General features: G+C 60.9%; 1 protein-coding gene across 1 annotated transcript in view; it reads left to right on the forward strand.

Annotated features, from left to right (window-relative positions):
- Positions 1-16,777, forward strand: part of CSPG4 (chondroitin sulfate proteoglycan 4) — a 35,535-nt gene extending 18,758 nt beyond the window's left edge. The window contains exons 2-10 of the mRNA XM_052659769.1: positions 263-426; positions 2,115-5,642; positions 6,780-7,262; positions 7,584-7,760; positions 9,361-9,559; positions 9,639-9,773; positions 9,873-10,039; positions 13,560-13,743; positions 14,013-16,777. Coding sequence (XP_052515729.1) covers positions 263-426; positions 2,115-5,642; positions 6,780-7,262; positions 7,584-7,760; positions 9,361-9,559; positions 9,639-9,773; positions 9,873-10,039; positions 13,560-13,743; positions 14,013-15,847 — 6,872 coding nt within the window. The 3' untranslated portion in view covers positions 15,848-16,777. The remainder of the gene's footprint in view (positions 1-262; positions 427-2,114; positions 5,643-6,779; positions 7,263-7,583; positions 7,761-9,360; positions 9,560-9,638; positions 9,774-9,872; positions 10,040-13,559; positions 13,744-14,012) is intronic.
- The last annotated feature ends 1,466 nt before the right edge of the window (positions 16,778-18,243 follow it).

Raw genomic sequence — 18,243 nt, forward strand, 5'->3', positions numbered from 1 at the left:
CCCCAGAAACCCCCAAGGAGGAGACCTCGATGCTTGGGATTGCTGGGTCTGACCTCCTTCAGAGCCAGGGTCCGGGCTGGACATGAGGCAAGGCCATGCCTTCTGGCGCCGGGACCAGCTGAGGCCACAAGGGGCACCATGGAGAACCAAGGCAGAGCCCCGGCCTGAAGCGCCCTCCCTACCGCCCGGCCGTCCACCCTGAGGCTCCTTTCCTCCTCCAAGCACAGGGCCACACTTCACCACAGCTCTCTCCTTCACACAGCCTCCTTCTTCGGAGAGAACCACTTGGAGGTGCCTGTAGCCACGGCTCTGACCAGCATACACCTACAGGTGGAGTTTTCCACGGCACAGCCCGAGGCCCTGCTTCTCCTGGCCGCAGGCCCGGCCGACTACCTGCTCCTGCAGCTCTACTCTGGACGCCTGCAGGTCAGTGATGTCACCCTGCTGGACTCTAGCTTCCAGTGCACACCCCCACCCGCCAGCTGTGACCTTGAGCGTGTCACTTTCACTGCCCCCCGCCGCCCCGCTCTGAGATGGACAGTCGTGTGAGCCCCCTCAGGAACCGGCTCTGCCCGTCTGCTCTCCAGCCACGCTTCTCACCACGACCCCTCGCCTGTCCTGGGTGTTCTGAGCACCCCGCCTGCTCTCCATTCTCTGCCATCCTGTGGCCTCTTGCTCTTGCCAGGCCTTTGCTCAGTACTCTGCCTGATGCAAGCTTCATTCATTCCCTGCACGAAGTCTCAGCATGGGCACCCCTTCCTCACCTGGGCGGATTCCCCTCTCCTGGGTCCCAGCACCCTTGTGCATGCCTCTGGCAAAGCCCTGGCCACCCTCTATCCCCACTGTGACAGTATCACCACTGTCTGTTGGTGATGGAACAACCAAGAATGCTACTGCTGTTGTTCAGACACTAAGTCATGTCCAGCTTTTTTGTGAGCCCATGGATTGTAGCCTGCCAGGCTCCTCTGTCCATGGGGTTCTCCAGGCAAGAATACTGGAACAGGTAGCCATTTCCTTCTCCAGGGGGTCTTCCTGACCCAGGGACTGAACCCATGTCTTCTGCATTAGCAGGAGGATTCTTTACCACTGAGCCACCTGGGAAGCCCCACAGCTTCCTTAATTTTATTTCATCGTTCAAGTCACCACAAGTTTTATTTGCAAAGAGTCTTCTGGCTGTCTCTAGAGGCTTTCCCCTAACCATGAAGAGTTTGAGGACATGAGGTCTTAGTCTATCTTTGGGGGAGCCATCTGTTTCCACACTCCAGTGGGGAGAGGACTCTGGTCCCCTCTGTCCATCTGATGCTGCCATTGCTTCTCACTGCCACAAGGTGTCACTGTTGAACATGGCCTGGTACAACCTGGCACTGATGTTCTTTCTTCCTGCCAGGTATATTGATGCCACACTCCTAGAAAGGCGCTCCATACACGGACTCCTAAGGCCATAAATTCGTAGGGCTCTGCTCTTTCAGTTTCCATACTCTGCCACCACCCATTCTACCATCTGGCTGTGGGAGCCCTGCACCAGAGCCAGCTCTGTGTCAATGTCCTAGAGACAGAACCTTCTCTCCCCAAGGACCATGCCTCTTGGACAGGTCAAAACACAGAGCATCTGGTTGGGTGCCCCATCCCTGAACAATAAGCCTAGCTGCCTCAGTGATTCCAAGGTGTTTTGCTCTACTTGGGGGACACAGCAAGGGATTCTCAGGTGTCCATTATTCCAGGGGAGGAATCCTCTGTATTCCAAGGTGGTTTTTCTGGCACCTCTCACCTAAGGAAAGAGGGGAGACACCTCTCACCTAAGGAAAGAGGGGAGACATACAAGAATTTAGGCTGAATCTCTAGGGAAGCATCTTGCCATGTGACAGGTCTGCGTGGGCAGGAACCACATCTGATTCACATCAGGGTCCCCTGAGCCCATCCAGGCCTGGTTCAGAAATCACTTTGGGGAGGGTTTGGGGGATGAGTAAAGAGCTGGCAGGAAAGAGAGGGAGTGGCCTGAGAAGTGCTTGTCCTAGGCCCTCAGCTCGGGGGACCCCAAGTGTGGGGAGCCAGGTACGCTTTTACCGCAGAAGTGCTGGTTGCAATCGGCTTCCTTTCCCACCGTGTCTCCTCAGGTCCGACTTCTCCTGGGCCAGGAGGAGGTGAGGGTGCAGACCCCGGCAGAGACGCTGCTGAGCGACTCTGTCCCGCACATCGCGGAGCTGACCGTGTCAGATGGCTGGGCCTTGCTGTCAGTCGACGGGCTCCTGAATGCCTCAGCCCCAGTCCAGGGCGCTCCCCTGGAGGTCCCCTATGGGCTCTTCCTGGGGGGCACGGGGAGCCTTGACCTGCCCTACCTGACGAGAGCCAGCCGACCCCTGCGGGGTTGCCTCCACACAGCCACCCTCAATGGCCGCAGCCTCCTTCGGCCGCTGACGGCGGATGTGCCTGAGGGCTGTGCCGAGGAGTTCTCTGCTGGTGATGATGTGGCCATGGGCTTCTCTGGGCCCTACTCACTGGCTGCCTTCCCTGCCTGGGGCACTCGGGACGAAGGCACCCTGGAGTTTACACTCACCACACGGAGCCAGAAGGCGCCCCTGGCCTTCCAGGCTGGGGGCCGGCAGGGGGACTTCATCTACGTGGACATATTTGAGGGCCACCTGCGGGCCGTGGTGGAGAAGGGCCAGGGCACTGTGCTGCTCCACAACAGCATGCCTGTGGCCGACGGGCAGCCCCATGAGGTCAGCGTCCATGTGGATGCTCACCAGCTGGAAATCTCTGTGGACCAGTACCCCACACGGACTTCCAACCGTGGGGTCCTCAGCTACCTGGAGCCACGAGGCAATCTCCTCCTTGGGGGGCTGGATGCTGAGGCCTCTCGCCACCTCCAGGAGCACCGCCTGGGCCTGGCTGTCAACGTCTCCCTTCTGGGCTGCATGGAGGATCTCAGTGTCAACAGTCAGAGGCAGGGGCTCCGGGAAGCCTGGCTGACCCGCAACATGGCAGCCGGCTGCAGGCTGGAGGAAGATGAGTACGAGGAGGACACCTACGGCCCATACGAAGCTTTCTCCACCCTGGCGCCCGAGGTGTGGTCGGCCATGGAGCTGCCCGAGCCCTGCGTGCCAGAACCGGGGCTGCCTCTGGTCTTTGCCAATTTCACCCAGCTGCTGACCGTCAGCCCGCTGGTGGTGGCTGAGGGCGGTACAGCCTGGCTGGAGTGGCGGCACGTGCAGCCCACACTGGACCTGAACGAGGCTGAGCTGCGCAAGTCCCAGGTACTGTTCAGCGTGAGCCGCGGGGGCCGCCACGGCGAGCTGGAGCTCGACATTCCGGGCGCCCAGGCACGGAAGATGTTCACCCTTCTGGACGTGGTGAACCGCAAGGCCCGCTTCGTCCATGATGGCTCTGAGGACCCCTCCGACCAGCTGGTCCTTGAGGTGTCAGTGACAACTCGGGGGGCCGTGCCTTCCTGCCTTCGCAGGGGCCAAACATACATCCTGCCCATTCAGGTGAACCCTGTCAATGACCCACCTCGCGTCATCTTCCCGCACGGCAGCCTCATGGTGATCCTGGAGCACACTCAGAAGCCCCTGGGGCCAGAGGTCTTCCAGGCCTACGACCCAGACTCCGTCTGTGAGGGCCTCACCTTCCAGCTCCTCGGTGCCCCTGCCGGCCTACCCGTGGAGCGCCGAGACCAGCCTGGGGAGCCAGCAACCGAGTTTTCCTGCCGGGAGCTGGAGGCAGGCAGCCTAGTCTACGTCCATCGCGGCGGGCCCGCCCCAGACCTGACATTCCGGGTCAGCGATGGACTGCAAGCCAGCCCCCCAGTCACGCTGAAGGTGGTGGCCGTCAGGCCAGCCATTCAAGTCCTCCACAACACGGGGCTGCGCCTGGCCCAGGGCTCCGCTGCACCTATCTTGCCCGCCAACCTGTCGGTGGAGACCAATGCCGTGGGGCAGGATGTGAGCGTGCTGTTCCGAGTCACCGGGGCCCTGCAGTCGGGGGAGCTGCAGAAGCAGGGGGCAGGTGGGGCAGAGGGCACCGAGTGGCGATCTACACGGGCCTTCCACCAGCGGGACGTGGAGCAGGGCCGCATAAGGTACCTGAGCACCGACCCGCAGCACCACACCGAGGACACAGTGGAGAGCGTGGCCCTAGAGGTGCAGGTGGGCCAGGAGGCCCTGAGCAATCTGACCTTCCCAGTGACGGTCCAGAGAGCCACAGTGTGGCTGCTGCGACTGGAGCCGCTGCACACCCAGAACACCCAGCAGGAGGCCCTCACCACAGCCCACCTGGAGGCCACCCTGGAGGAGGCAGGCCCAAGCCCCACCACTTTCCACTATGAGGTGGTCCAGGCCCCCAGGAAGGGCAATCTTCAACTTCAGGGCACGCGGCTGTCAGATGGCCAGAGCTTCACCCAGGACGACCTGCGGGCTGGCCGGGTGACTTACGGGGCCACAGCTCGTGCCTCAGAGGCAGTCGAGGACGCCTTCCGTTTCCGCGTCACAGCCCCGCCGCACTTCTCCCCGCTGTACACCTTCCCCATCCACGTTGGCGGTGACCCGGATGCCCCCGTCCTCACCAATGTCCTCCTCTCGGTGCCTGAGGGCGGGGAGGGCATCCTCTCTGCTGACCACCTCTTCGTCAAGAGTCTCAACAGTGCCAGCTACCTCTACGAGGTCATGGAGCGACCCCGCCATGGCAGGTTGGTGTGGCGAGATGCACAGGACGAGGCCACCGTGGTGACCTCCTTCACCAACGAGGACCTGCTGCACGGCCGGCTGGTCTACCAGCACGACAACTCCGAGACCATGGAAGATGACATCCCCTTTGTGGCTACCCGCCAGGGCGAGGGCAGCAGTGACATGGCCTGGGAGGAGGTACGGGGTGTCTTCCGCGTGGCCATCCAGCCCGTGAACGATCATGCTCCTGTGCAGACCATCAGCCGCGTCTTCCACGTGGCTCGTGGCGGGCAGCGGCTGCTGACCACGGACGATGTGGCCTTCAGCGACGCCGACTCTGGCTTTGCAGATGCTCAGCTGGTGCTGACCCGCAAGGACCTCCTCTTCGGCAGTATCGTGGCTGTGGACGAGCCCTCTCAGCCCATATACCGCTTCACCCAGGAGGATCTCAGGAACCGGCGGGTCCTGTTTGTGCACTCAGGGGCCGACCGCGGCTGGATCCAGCTGCAGGTGTCCGACGGGCAGCACCAGGCCACCGCGCTGCTCGAAGTGCAGGCCTCGGAGCCCTACCTCCGCGTGGCCAATGGCTCCGGCCTGGTGGTCCCTCAAGGAGGCCAGGGCACCATTGACACAGACGTGCTCCCCCTGGACACCAATCTAGATATCCGCAGTGGAGAGGAGGTCCACTACCAGGTCACAGCCGGTCCACGCTGGGGGCAGCTGCTCCGGGCCAGCCAGACGGTCACCAGCTTCACCCAGCAGGACCTGCTGGAGAAGGCCATTCTCTACAACCACAACGGCAGCCTCAGTCCCCGTGATACCCTGGCCTTTTCTGTGGAGGCAGGGCCTGTGCACACGGAAGCCACCCTGCAAGTGGCCATTGCCGTCGAGGGGCCAGTGGCCCCCCTGCACCTGGTCCAGCACAAGAAGATCTATGTCTTCCAGGGAGAGGCAGCTGAGATCAGAAGGGACCTGCTGGAGGTAAAGGGCTGGGGGCCTGAGCAGGGGTCTGGGCCGGGTAAATGGGGCCCCTAACCCAAGCAGTCATGCCAGGCATGCTTGCTTGGATGGTTTGGGGTGTGACCAGGTGTGTGTATGTGCCTTGGGTGTGCACCTGTGCATCTGTATGTTGTGTGCCTGAGGGTTTCTGGGCAGTGTTTTGTATGCACGGCTGCCTGTGGATTGCATATTCCTCCACATGTCACATGCACACATGTACATGCTGTGGCTGACATGCAGATTCCTGGGCTCTACCCAGACCACAGACCCTGATTTGGAGCCTGAGAATATGCACTCTAATAGGAGTGGGCTGTCTGAAGGGTTTTGATGGGTGCGGACTTTGAGGATTACAGGCCTTAGAGGCAGGTTTGGCTCCCCCCCACACCCACCCCGTCAGCCAGATCCTGCATCCTCAGTTCTTTTCCTGGACCTCAGACCAGGCCTTGAGGGCTGCTGACCACCCAGGAACCTCACTGAGCAACCACAGGCCATCCGGTAGGTCCACTGCCTTGCTGTGTGACCTCACACCAGTCACTTGCCCTCTCTGGGCTTATTCTTCTACTGAGAGTAAGCTGCTAGCTTCTGAGCCTCTTGTGGTTGTTGAAGCTGTTGAGACTTCGGGGCAGATGGTGACTAAACACGTCTGGTGGCTGGAAGTCTTTGCCCAGGAGAAGGCAGCTTTGAAGAGCTAGGCTTTGAAGAGTCTGGGGTTTAACAGCAGAGAGCAGGGGGACAGTCTTCCAGGCAGAGGGACAGAATAAGACATGTAAGCTTGGGGTGGTGTGTAGCCTGTTATGGCTGGGTCATCAGATGAGGGAGCACCTTCCCTCCAGGCCCTGGACTGGCCTCGGGTCTGCCAGCTCCATAGAGCCCCGTAGTATAGGAATCCAGGTCGCTCAGAAGGATGGGGCGCCCTCTGGTGGCATCAGCATGTCACGGGTAATCAGTGTGTATGTCCGTATGTGACATACGTGTGTCTGGGTGCACACATTGGCGTGTGGTAAGACTGTATGTCCGTGTCAGTGAACCTGAGGCCGTGTGGTTGTGTAATCTCGGCGAGAGTGTATGTGTGTCTCAGAGGCCTCAACAGGCTCCCCCTGTGACCCCTCTGATAACCAGGCAGCCCAGGAGGCTGTGCCACCAGCGGACATTGTGTTCTCAGTGAAGACCCCGCCGAGCGCCGGCTACCTGGTGATGCTGTCCCCCGGCGCCGTGGCAGCTGAGCCGCCCAGCCTGGACCCCGTGCACCGTTTCTCCCAGGAGGCAGTGGATGCGGGCAGGGTCCTGTACCTGCACTCCCGCCCTGAGGTCTGGAGCGACACCTTCTCCCTGGATGTGTCCTCAGGCCTGGGTGCTCCCCTCGAGGGCGTCCGCCTGGAGCTGGAGGTGCTGCCGTCCGCCATCCCCCTGGAAGCACAGAACTTCAGTGTCCCGGAGGGCGGAGCCCGCACCCTGGCCCCGCCTCTGCTCCGCATCGCTGGGCCCTACTTCCCCACGCTGCCGGCCCTCCACCTGCAGGTGCTGGAGCCGCCCCGGCATGGGGCCCTGCAGAGAGAGGAGGGACCTCAAGATGGGAGCCTCAGCGCCTTCTCCTGGAGAGAGGTACGGTCAGGGAGGCCCAGGGTGCTGCTCAGCTCTGGGGGCCAAGTCTGGGGGTGTGCAGGGAGAGGAGGCAGGAGCCCACATTTACGGAGCACCTCATCTCACCCTCCTTCACCGGCAGAGAGAAATGAGTGTCCCCATTTCCATCATTCTTTCACTCTAGGAGAAATGACAGTCCCCTTTGCCGCCCGCAGAAACAGAGGCTCTGAAGGAGTCAGTCTCCCATAGCCAAAGGCAGGGCATGAAGGGTGCTGGGCCTGAGACCCACCAGGGGACTCAGGCCTGCTGGGGCCTGACCTCCGGCCCGGGGCCTGCCCGCAGGTGGAACAGCAGCTGATCCGCTACGTGCATGATGGGAGTGACACACTGGCAGACAGTTTTGTCCTGGTGGCCAACGCCTCAGAGATGGACCGCCAGAGCCACCCTGTGGTCCTCACCATCACCATCCTGCCTGTCAACGACCAGCCCCCCATCCTCACCACAAACACAGGCCTGCAGGTGAGAGCATCTAGGACCGCCTCCCGCTGTCCCTGTCCCCCCCAGAGAGGCCCAGCCCCAAGCTCCCCTGCGGTGAGCCTCACTTTCCTCCTCTGTAAAATGGGGATCCTGCCCCATGCTGCCCTAGGTTATTGGGAGGAGAGAAGAGCTACGGCACCGGAAATAGAACACAGGTGTGAGGCTCTGTAATTGGCCACTTACAAGTGCAGCAGACAGCCTTGTGAATGGACATGCTTCCCATTGCTCCCTGGACTCACCCTCAGCAGGAAGCTTTTGCTCTGGCTCAGCACCAGGACTCCTGAAGAAAACTGTTTCAGACCCTAAGGGGTGGACTCCAACTGCTCCCCACTTCCACCCCCAGCAAGTGCAGGCCACAGCTGGACCCCCCAATCCCCTGACTCTTACACTACTGCAGGGTAGTGGGGTCCCCATCTAGCAGAGGTGAAGGCTGAGGCCCAGACAGGTGACAGGACTTCTCCAGGGTCACAGTGGAAGTCACCGATGGAAAAGAGTGTGGCTTGACCAGGGCCACACAGCAGGATAGTGAACGGGCAGGGCGCTGAATGCTGACCTCTAGGGTATAGCCTCTGGCTCAGCAGCAGCTATGGAAGGTTTCAGAAGAGGGCCGATGTGGGCTGTCTGTGGCATGAGAATCTTTGGTGTATAGGATGTGCCTGTGGGGAACAGCCTGGTGCCGGGGAGGCCTGCAGAGGGTAGGTTTCAGGCAGAGGGCGGCCAGACCACAGTCAGATGGTGCTGTGTGCCATTTCGCCACCAGGTGGTGCTGTCCACTGTGTTTGTACCAGGAGCCCTGTGCTAAGGCCAGGTCTATACATTATGGCCCTCCTTCCAGACCTCTGGCTGAGGTCAGCCTTGGGCTGGGAGAGGGAATCCCAGAGTGCTTGGTTTTCTAGGAACCCCCTCTCCAATACTGCTCATAAGTTGCTGACCCAATAGGACCTTCAGAATGGGATCCTGTCGTGCTGACAGGAGAGAGGCTTGTGGGGTCCCCCCTCCCCTGAGCGTGGGGAGGGGCTGCCTGCACCCAGGAAGCCTTCGCCCACCTGGCTGGGGCCTCGTGATTGCACTGGGAGCACCTGGGCCCCCATCAGGTGCTGCAAGGCAGCGGCCTGGCACCAGCCTCTCCAGCTCACCAAGCCTGCCTCCCCATCCCTCACGCGGAAGAGGAGCCTAATCCTAAGTATCCTGATCTGATTCCCATCCTGTGCCCCTGCCCAGATTCACCATGGAGGGTCTGAAGGGAGACTCCTGCCCTGCCAGTGAACCACAGAGGTGGCACTGTGGGTCAGGGTTGGGAGACTCTGAGGAGTGAAAGCTGGGGGCTTCCTGGGGTAGGGGTACATGAGCTGGCCTTGAGGGACAAGCTGGACTAGGGCAGATGGAGCGCTAGGGAGCCCTAGGGAGCCTGGGCGTGGGAACCTTGGGCCCACAGGGAAAAGTGAATGGGGTGGAGGGCCCCTTTGTGTGGGGGAGCCCCGGATGGCAATGCGGTTGGAGCCCTGATGATACCCCCAGGCCAGGGGGGAATGAAGTGGGTAGGCTTGGTGGGATCATATCCCTCACAGGCCTGTATCCCCAGATGTGGGAGGGGGCCACGGTGCCCATCCCAGCGGAGGCCCTTAGGGGCACAGACAGCGACTCTGGACCCGAGGACCTGGTCTACACCCTGGAGCGGCCCAGCAATGGCCGGGTGGTGCTGAGTACGGCGCCGGGCATCGAAACCCACAGCTTCACCCAGGCCCAGCTCGACGGCGGGCTTGTGCTGTTCTCACACAGAGGTGGGTGCCGAGGGGTGGGGGTGCCCTGAGGCTGGGTGCCGGTGCGGGTCAGCGAGGCTCAAGTCCCCTCCTGTCCCAGGAGCCCTGGACGGAGGCTTCCACTTCAGCCTGTCTGACGGCGAGCACAGCTCCGCGGGACACTTCTTCCGGGTGATGGCCCAGAAGCAGCTGCTCCTCTCCCTGGAGGGCAGCCAGACGCTGACCGTCTGCCCAGGTAGGTGAGCCATGCCAGGGCCCTTCTGCCTCCCCTGCGGCCGCAGGTCTGGCCCTGGCTCCTGGTCAGAGTCCGACAGTCCCCCTTGGCCTCTCCCAGGGTCCGTCCAGCCGCTCAGCAGCCAGAGCCTGAGAGCCAGTTCCAGTTCGGGCACTGACCCCCACCACCTGCTCTACCGGGTGTTGCGGGGCCCCCAGCTTGGCCGGCTCATCCACACCCAGCAGGGCAGCACCGGGGAGGCCCTGGAGAACTTCACTCAGGCAGAGGTAAGGGCCGCTCTCTTCAGCCACTCAAGCCTTAGACTCCATCCAGTCTAAGGCCCACTGTCCCGTTGGACGCACTTGTGGACACGGGTACCAGCCCCAGCTTCCCTGGGCCCGCCATGGTCCAGGCCCTGCATGGCCCACCTTCTGAAGCCGCCAGGCTGGGGGATGGGGGAGGGATGGGGCTTAGTGTTCCAGGGAAAGGAAGGAGGATGCAGGAGACCAGGGCTCTAGGGGCCCAGAGCAGGGATCAGGTTCTCAGACTTGGCTTCCAGGAGGAACTGCACTTGGACCCTAGGGGATAAGGGGACACTAGACACCCCAGTGGCTGGTGGGGGACAGTGTTTGGTTTGAGGGGGGATAGAGTTTGGGATGAAGGCAGCTGGTTGGCTTGTGGGCAGAGATGTGAGCCCGGGGCTCAGGTGAAGAGCCAGAAAGAAGCAGGGTGGGTCCTGAAGCAGACGAGTGGACACAGGCAGCTGAGTGAGTCGAGCTGGGCTGAAGCTGCCACCCATGCTTCAGGGCAGCTTCAGGACAGCAGAGGCCCCCAGTGAAAGCTGGGACTCCTAGCCACGGGAAGAGGCAGACCACCAGGCTGCTTCTGTTGGGGTCCCAGAGCGCTCTGTGCTACCTGGGCCAATGGGGCCAGCAGCCATCATTTTAATTTAGGTCCCTGTAAGTGCATTAGGTGCCCAGCATTCCAGGGCAGCCTTGGCTCGCCCTGAAGGCTCTCCCTGTGGTGGCAGGGGGTGGTGGGGGGAATGTCTTCCATGTGAGGGCAGGAAGGAACTTTAATGAGGGTGGGAAGAGGTTCTCAGTTCTCTCACATCACCGTCCCCCAGGCTGGAGTTCTCTGTGCTCCCAGCATCTGCTGTGGCCCTGCTTCCCAGCCCTCCCCACAATTAAATATTCAGCAGGCCAGCTGTGCACCCTGAATCCCTGGGATGCCGAGGGAGGAGGGTGGAGCAGGAGGAGAACCTCAGGCCCCTCCCCAACCCTGCGGACTAGATTGAATGGCCACCAGGGGGCCAGGCTGGCAGCGCCACCCAGGGAAGCTGGAGGAGGCCTTGAGGCAGACACACCCTCCCCTTGGTGAAGGGGGCAGGGCAGAACTGGGTGGGATCCGACAGCGCCATGGTGGCACAGGACTCTGAGCTGGGGGCGGTGGAGAGGAGACAGGGCCCAGGTGTCTCCATTCTGCAGATAAGGAAACTGAGGCTTATAGAGGTCAAGGGACTTTATTCAGATCCCGTAGCTAGTGAGAAGCCATCCTGGGGCTGTGCCTTCAGATTGCTAGTCCTAGATTCTTTCAGCAAAGGATGCTGCTGGTTCCCAGAGGTCAGGGACCCCTCCTCACCTTGCCTGTGACTTGCCTCGTCCCCAGCCGGACAGCCCCCCGACCCACAAGCACCTCGTGTACCCAGACTCCAGCTCCTGAGGGTCTCTGTTTCCTTCCTGCTCACTGGTCAGCCCCGGGCCAGAGGTCACAGCTGGCAGTCCTTGTGGACCACAGCTGGCCCACAGATGTGTTTTATTTGGCTTGCGCATGCATTTAATGGTTTTAAATTAGTGGTCAAGATATAACCTTTGGGGTATTTCACCCACACGCAACCTGATTTCCAGTTTCTTAAAAAGCTTGTGTTCCCCTCTCCCGGCCAGCCTCTGAAGAGCACCTCCAGCTCTGCTCCCCCTCCTGACCGGGCAGGGTGCCACACTTCACCACAACCCCGGTGCAACAGTGAGATGGAAGCCTAGACCCTCCCACACTGTGACCCCAGTCGGCTTCCTTCTCATTATTGCACAAGTCCTGTTTTTCCACGAGAAGGAAAATAGTTCCCTGTGTCTTCTAAAAGGGGAAAACAAAAGATAAGCCAAGAGGACACATTGGGATTAGAAGAGGAGGGAGTGGATTTCTTGATGGAAGTGGAGACTATTCCTTGGTGTTTAACATGCAGCTGGCCCTAGAGAATAGCGGGCGTGGCTGGAGTGGAGAGGGAGGAGGTGAGGTCACAGGTAACAGGTCACACAGGGTCTTTGAAGCCAAAGGGTGGTGAGCCATTGCACTGTCTGAGCAAAACTGACAGAACCCAACTTACATTTTTAAAGGCTCACCCTGACTTCTGTGTTAGAACCCACCTGCAAATGCAGGAGACCTAAGAGATGCAGGTTCAATCCCTGGGTCAGAAAGATCCCCCGGAGGAGGGCCTGGCAACCCACTCCAGTATCCTTGCCTGGAGAATCCCCGTGGACAGAGGAGCCTGGCAGGCTAGGGTCATAAGGTTGCAAAGAGTTGGACACGATTGCAGTGACTTAGCACACATGTGTGGGGGCCAGAGAGAGAGACAGTACATAGTTAGGAGGCTCCAGCAATGATCCAGGCCAGAGATGACACTGTAAGAGAGGCAGCGAGGAATCAGGGGTGACTCAGGGTCTGGGGACCCGAGCCACAGGACAAACAGAGACATGCCCTCCGCAGTGGAAAGGCTGGGAGAGGCGGAGCAGGTCAGAGGTCGTCTCGGATAGGCTGAGTTTGAGATGTCCTTCAGACATCCCAGTGGAGCTGCCAAGGAAGCAGGTAGCTATGAGCCTGGAGTTCAGGAGAGTGAAGCCTGGGGTTGGAGAGACAAATAAAGGGGTCGTCTCATGGCTGGTGTCTGAGGACGTGCGACCCAGTGAGAGCGCATGGGTAGTGCCTGTAGGCAGAGTGTCAAAGCCAAACCACAGACACGGGGCGGGCGGGCGGGGAAGGGGTGGGCCCAGTAGAAGAGTCTGTGAAGAAGCAGCTAGTGAGGCTGGAGGTCAACCAAGGGAGCAGAACCGCTCGGAAGCCATCGGGTGGGCCGGAGGAAGGAGCGCTCACTTGTGTCCAGTGCTGCTGAGAACTGGCCTCTGGATTCAGTGACATGGAGGCCACGGTCCCCTTGGCAACAGCAGGAACCAAAGTCTGGGGAGAGTGTGCTCAAGACTACACAGGGGAAGAGTATAGACTATTCCTTCTGGCTTTTTGCTGCAAAGAGCCTAAAAGAACATATGTTGGTGTAAAAAGTAAAGTCAGGAGAAGTTTATTCTTTAAGATGGGTGGATAGCATAGTTACCTAATGATGGGACTGATCCGTTTGGGGGGACACTGACGCCGTGGGAAAAAGATGGGCATTGGTAGAAGCGGTGGCTTCAGTAGGGAAGAGGGACAGGGATTTCATGCCAAAGAGGACCAAGCTGCTGTGGAGAGAAGCACAGATAGAGTACTGCTTTCCCAGGGGCTCAGAGAGATGAGGTGGCAGAGCTGGGATTTGACAGAGGCGTCCAGATCCAGAGCCTAGCTCTTCACTGTCGTGTGACTGTTTTATGGCGACCCCCTGAGTTGATGAAGAAGACATAGAGCGAGGCACACTGGGGAGAGCCGCGAGGGTGGCTGGGCTCTGGGCGTCTGCCAGGGAGACCCCAGTGCCTGGTACCGGTGCCAGCCTCGGAGGGGGTCCCAGGCCCTGCAGGATCTCATCCAACCAGTGGGGTGTCCCTGCAGGTATATGCTGGGAACGTTCTATATGAGCACGAGATGCCCTCCGAGCCCTTCTGGGAGGCCCATGATACCCTGGAGCTCCAGCTGTCCTCACCCCCTGCCCCTGACATGGTCGCCACCCTTGCCGTGACCGTGACTTTCGAGGCTGCCTGTCCCCAGCGCCCCAGCCGCCTCTGGAGGAACAAAGGTGAACAGCATGATGGGCTGGCAAATTTGGGGGTGGGGGGCACACGGCCAAAGGTCAGCAGCTCATGTCACCTCTGAGGGCCTGGTACATTACAGGGAGGATGGGCAGGTGGGGTCAGCAGGGGGCGTATCCCACTGGGACCCAGAGCCCCGGGCTGGGGTGCCTGGTCTGAGCGGGGAGGGACAACCTGGCCTTGAAGACTCTGGTCTGAAGGTCCTCAGCTCTCCCTTCGGTGGACGGGACCTTCACAGCCTGTGTCCCGTCCCCAGGTCTCTGGGTCTCCGAAGGCCAGAGGGCCGAGATCACCACTGCAGCCCTTGACGCCGCCAACCTGCTGGCCAGTGTCCCATCGCCCCGGCGCCTGGAGCATGACGTGCTTTTCCAGATCACGCAGTTCCCCACGCGCGGCCAGCTGTTGGTGTCCGAGGAGCCCCTCCACGCCGGGCGGCCCCACTTCCTGCAGTCTGAGCTGGCCGCAGGGCAGCTGGTGTACGCCCACGGCGGCGGGGGCACCCAGCAGGATGGCTTCCGCTTCCGCGCCCACCTCCAGGGGCCGGCGGGGGCCTCCGTGGCGGGACCCCAGACCTCAGAGGCCTTCGCCATCACGGTGCGCGATGTGAATGAGCGGCCGCCGCAGCCTCAGGCCTCCGTCCCGCTCCGGCTCACCCGGGGCTCCCGTAGCCCTGTCTCCCGGGCCCAGCTGAGCGTGGTGGACCCAGACTCTGCTCCCGGGGAGATTGAGTATGAGGTGCAGCGGGCCCCCCACAACGGCTTCCTGAGCCTGGCAGGGGCCAGCCCGGGGCCGGTGACCCGCTTCACGCAGGCTGACGTGGACGCAGGACGCCTGGCATTCGTGGCCAACGGGAGCAGCGTGGTGGGCGTGTTCCAGCTGAGCGTGTCCGACGGGGCCAGCCCGCCCCTGCTCATGTCCCTGGCAGTGGACGTCCTTCCCTCAGCCATTGAGGTGCAGCTGCGGGCACCCCTGGAGGTGCCCCAAGCTTTAGGGCGCTCCTCCCTGAGCCGCCAGCAGCTCCGAGTGGTTTCCGATCGGGAAGAGCCAGACGCAGCCTACCGCCTCACTCAGGGGCCCCGTTACGGGCGTCTGCTGGTGGGCGGGCAGCCTGCCACAGCCTTCAGCCAGCTCCAGGTAGACCAGGGAGACGTGGTCTTTGCCTTCACCAACTTCTCCTCCTCTCACGATCAGTTCAGCATCCTGGCACTGGCCAGGGGTGCCAACGCATCCGCCACGGTGAACGTCACTGTGAGGGCTCTGCTGCACGTGTGGACAGGTGGGCCGTGGCCCCAGGGTGCCACCCTGCGCCTGGACCCCACTGTCTTAGATGCGGGAGAGCTGGCCAACCGCACGGGCAGTGTGCCGCGTTTCCGGCTCTTGGCGGGACCCCGGCACGGCCGCGTGGTACGAGTACCCCAGGCCAGGACAGAGCCGCGAGGCGGCCAGCTTGTGGAGCAGTTCACCCAGCAGGACCTTGAGGATGGCCGGCTGGGGCTGGAGGTGGGCAGGCCAGAGGGTAGCTCTCCCGGCCCCATGGGCGACAGTCTCACTCTGGAGCTGTGGGCAAGGGGTGTCCCTCCCGCTGTGGTCTCGCTGGACTTTGCCACGGAGCCTTTCAACGCAGCCCGGACCTACAGAGTGGCTCTGCTCAGTCTGCCTGAGGCTGCTCGGACCGAAGCCGGGGAGCCAGAGAGCGGCAACCCCACGGGTGGGCCAAGCCCAGCAACCTCCAGCCCTGTGCCCCCCGTGGCCAGCAGGGGCTTCCTGGGCTTCCTGGAGGCCAACATGTTCAGCGTCATCATCCCCATCTGCCTGGTCCTCCTGCTCCTGGTGCTGATCGTGCCCCTGCTCTGCTACCTCCGCAAACGCAACAAGACAGGCAAGCACCACGTCCAGGTGCTGACCGCCAAGCCCCGAAATGGCCTGGCCAGTGACGCCGAGACCTTCCGCAAGGTGGAGCCAGGCCAGGCCATCCCACTGACAGCGGTGCCTGGCCAGGGGCCCCCACCAGGGGGCCAGCCTGACCCCGAGCTGCTGCAGTTCTGCCGGACAGCCAACCCTGCCCTCAAGAACGGCCAGTACTGGGTGTGAGGCCTGGCCTGGGCCCAGATGCTGATTGGGCCAGGGACAGGCTTGCTCGGGCCCCGGTCCCATTGCTCCCATACCCTGGTGCTGTCTGAGTCTCCCCAGGGCCAGAGAGTCCTGGGGATACCAGGGTGTGGAGGGTGCTGGGAGAAAGGCCCAGGGATCCAGGACCGAGTGGAGTCGAGCTGGAACCTCTCCAGCTCACTTCTGGCCAAGACAACTGCAAGGGACCGAGAACAGAGGCAGGCTCGGAGTCAGTCCCCTGCCCTGGAGCTAGTGTGGGTGATCAAAACTAGAGCGACCTCCTAGATGAACAGGACTCTGAGTCCTGGGTCTGTGACCTTGGGTAAGTCACACTTGACCCAGGCTGCTAAGAGGGCAAGGAGCAGAGAGGGATGGCGGGGACAGATGGGGATTCCTGGATTTTCCACTCTGTGCCAGGCCTCCCCTCATCTCTGCCCCAGGATGGGGAGGAAAACTTCTTCCCCTGGTATTTCAGGGAGATGCTATTCCCTGGAGCAGAGGGCAGGAGGAGAGGGTCCCCCCTACTCTCTCAAAAGCATAAGCAGTGGAATCATATATCCAGGGTGCCAGGTGGGTGGGTTGCTCTGGGATGGTTTTATTTAAGGGGGATTGCAAGGAAGCTATTTAACATGGTGCTGAGCCAGCCCAGACTGATGGAGCCCCTGGAGTAAGGGATGGAGAAAGGTCTGAGGCCAGCTCACTCCCAAGGCCCCAGCTTGATGGGTGATGGCTAGGCGAGAGTGGGTCTGTGGCCCTGAAGAGGGCTGAGCTGGGGAGCATACAGGGTCTCAGGCCCTGGAGTGCTGCAATGCCTGTGGGCACTGGGCTCTGTGAGGCCTGGATAAAAGGTGCTTCAGAGGTTCTGGACAGCTGTGTGTTGTTTGTCTGACCATGCACTGGGCCCCCATCCACGCTAGCCTGCACTCCCCCAGGCCTGTCACCAGGATAGATGGGACCTCAATTTCCACCTTCTGGAGCCTTTCAGATCTCCTCTGCCTCCACCTGTGCAGGCAGGTGGGCCAGTCTTTGTGGGATGGGGCTTTGGTTCAGTAGAGATAAGCTAGGCCCTCTCCAAGGAGCTTGAAGGAAAGAAAAACAAAAACAAGAAACATTCAGAGCCCCAGCTGTAGATGTCTTAGCCCGAGTTTGGGGCTCCACAGCCTTGTTTCTCTGTCCACCTCTCAAGAGGTTGGAACAGCAAAGATGGGGAGAGGGGGACTTGGGGATCCCAAGGCTGGGGCACAGGGCCAGGGGCAGAGGGGGACTTGGGGATCCCAAGGCTAGGGCATGGGATAGAGAGGATAGAGGGATAGAGGGATAGAGAAGGACCATCACAGGTGCTTCCGCTCGGTTCCCTGGAGATTTTCCCATGGAAGGTTTCTGCTGGTCTCTGCCCTTCCAACAGGGTTTCCCTAGTGGCTCAAGGGTAAAGAACCCATCTGTCAATGCAGGAGACAAGGGTTCAATCCCTGGGTGGGAAGATTCCCTGGAGAAGGAAATGGCATCCTACTCCAGTATATTCTTGCCTAAGCAGTCCCATCGACAGAGGAGCCTGGCAGGCTACAGAGGACCTAACGAGAGGACCAAGAGTGCTTCTTTTCACAGGCAGAGCAAGCAGCAAGCGTTCCAAAAAGTCATCTGTCCCTGTAGCCAGAGAGAGATCTGAGACAAAGCATCCTCAGACGGTCTTTCATGAGTTGCCGAGGAGCCACCGCTCTCTGGTCCTTTCTCTTCAGAGGGTCTCCCAGGGTCGTGGGCAATGGAGACAGATTCAAGGTCCCAGAGAAGAGCCCAGGCCCTGGGAGCAGGTTGAAGTCCTCAGGAGAAAAACAGCGGGAAAGTGGTCTGAGCTCTGGGGGCACGTGCGAGGGGAGAGTAAAGGGAGGGGCGTCTGGGACCTGAGCACAGCTGCACTGGGGGTGAGGGCCCTAGCCAGCCTCTGGCAGCTCAGCAGCATCACCTCTCTGCTATTCTCCACATCTGTAGCATCTGAACCAGGAATTAGGGCAAGAGAGGAGATTCCCTCCCCACCACGCTGCTGTCCCTGGACCACCCCTCCCCACGATGCCCTTCACATCTCAGCATCCAGCCTCCTAGGACTTCCCCTACTCTCAGAAGTTTTGGGAAGGAAACCTGGAATCCTGGTAGGTCACTGCAGGAAGGGCCCCCAGAGGACCCAGGGGGACTAAGAGGGCAAGAGGCTTGTCTAGAGTCTCGCACAGCAGGCAGCCATGCGTGCGTATTAAGTCACTTCATTCTGACTCTTTGCAACCTTACAGACTGTAGCCCACTAGGCTCCTCTGTCCATGGGGATTCTCCAGGCAAGAATTCTGGAGTGGGTTGCCATTTCCTACTCCAGGGGATCTTTCCAACCCAGA

The sequence above is a fragment of the Budorcas taxicolor genome, chromosome 21 (genome assembly GCF_023091745.1).
Source record: "Budorcas taxicolor isolate Tak-1 chromosome 21, Takin1.1, whole genome shotgun sequence".
Classification (NCBI taxonomy): Eukaryota; Metazoa; Chordata; class Mammalia; order Artiodactyla; family Bovidae; genus Budorcas; species Budorcas taxicolor.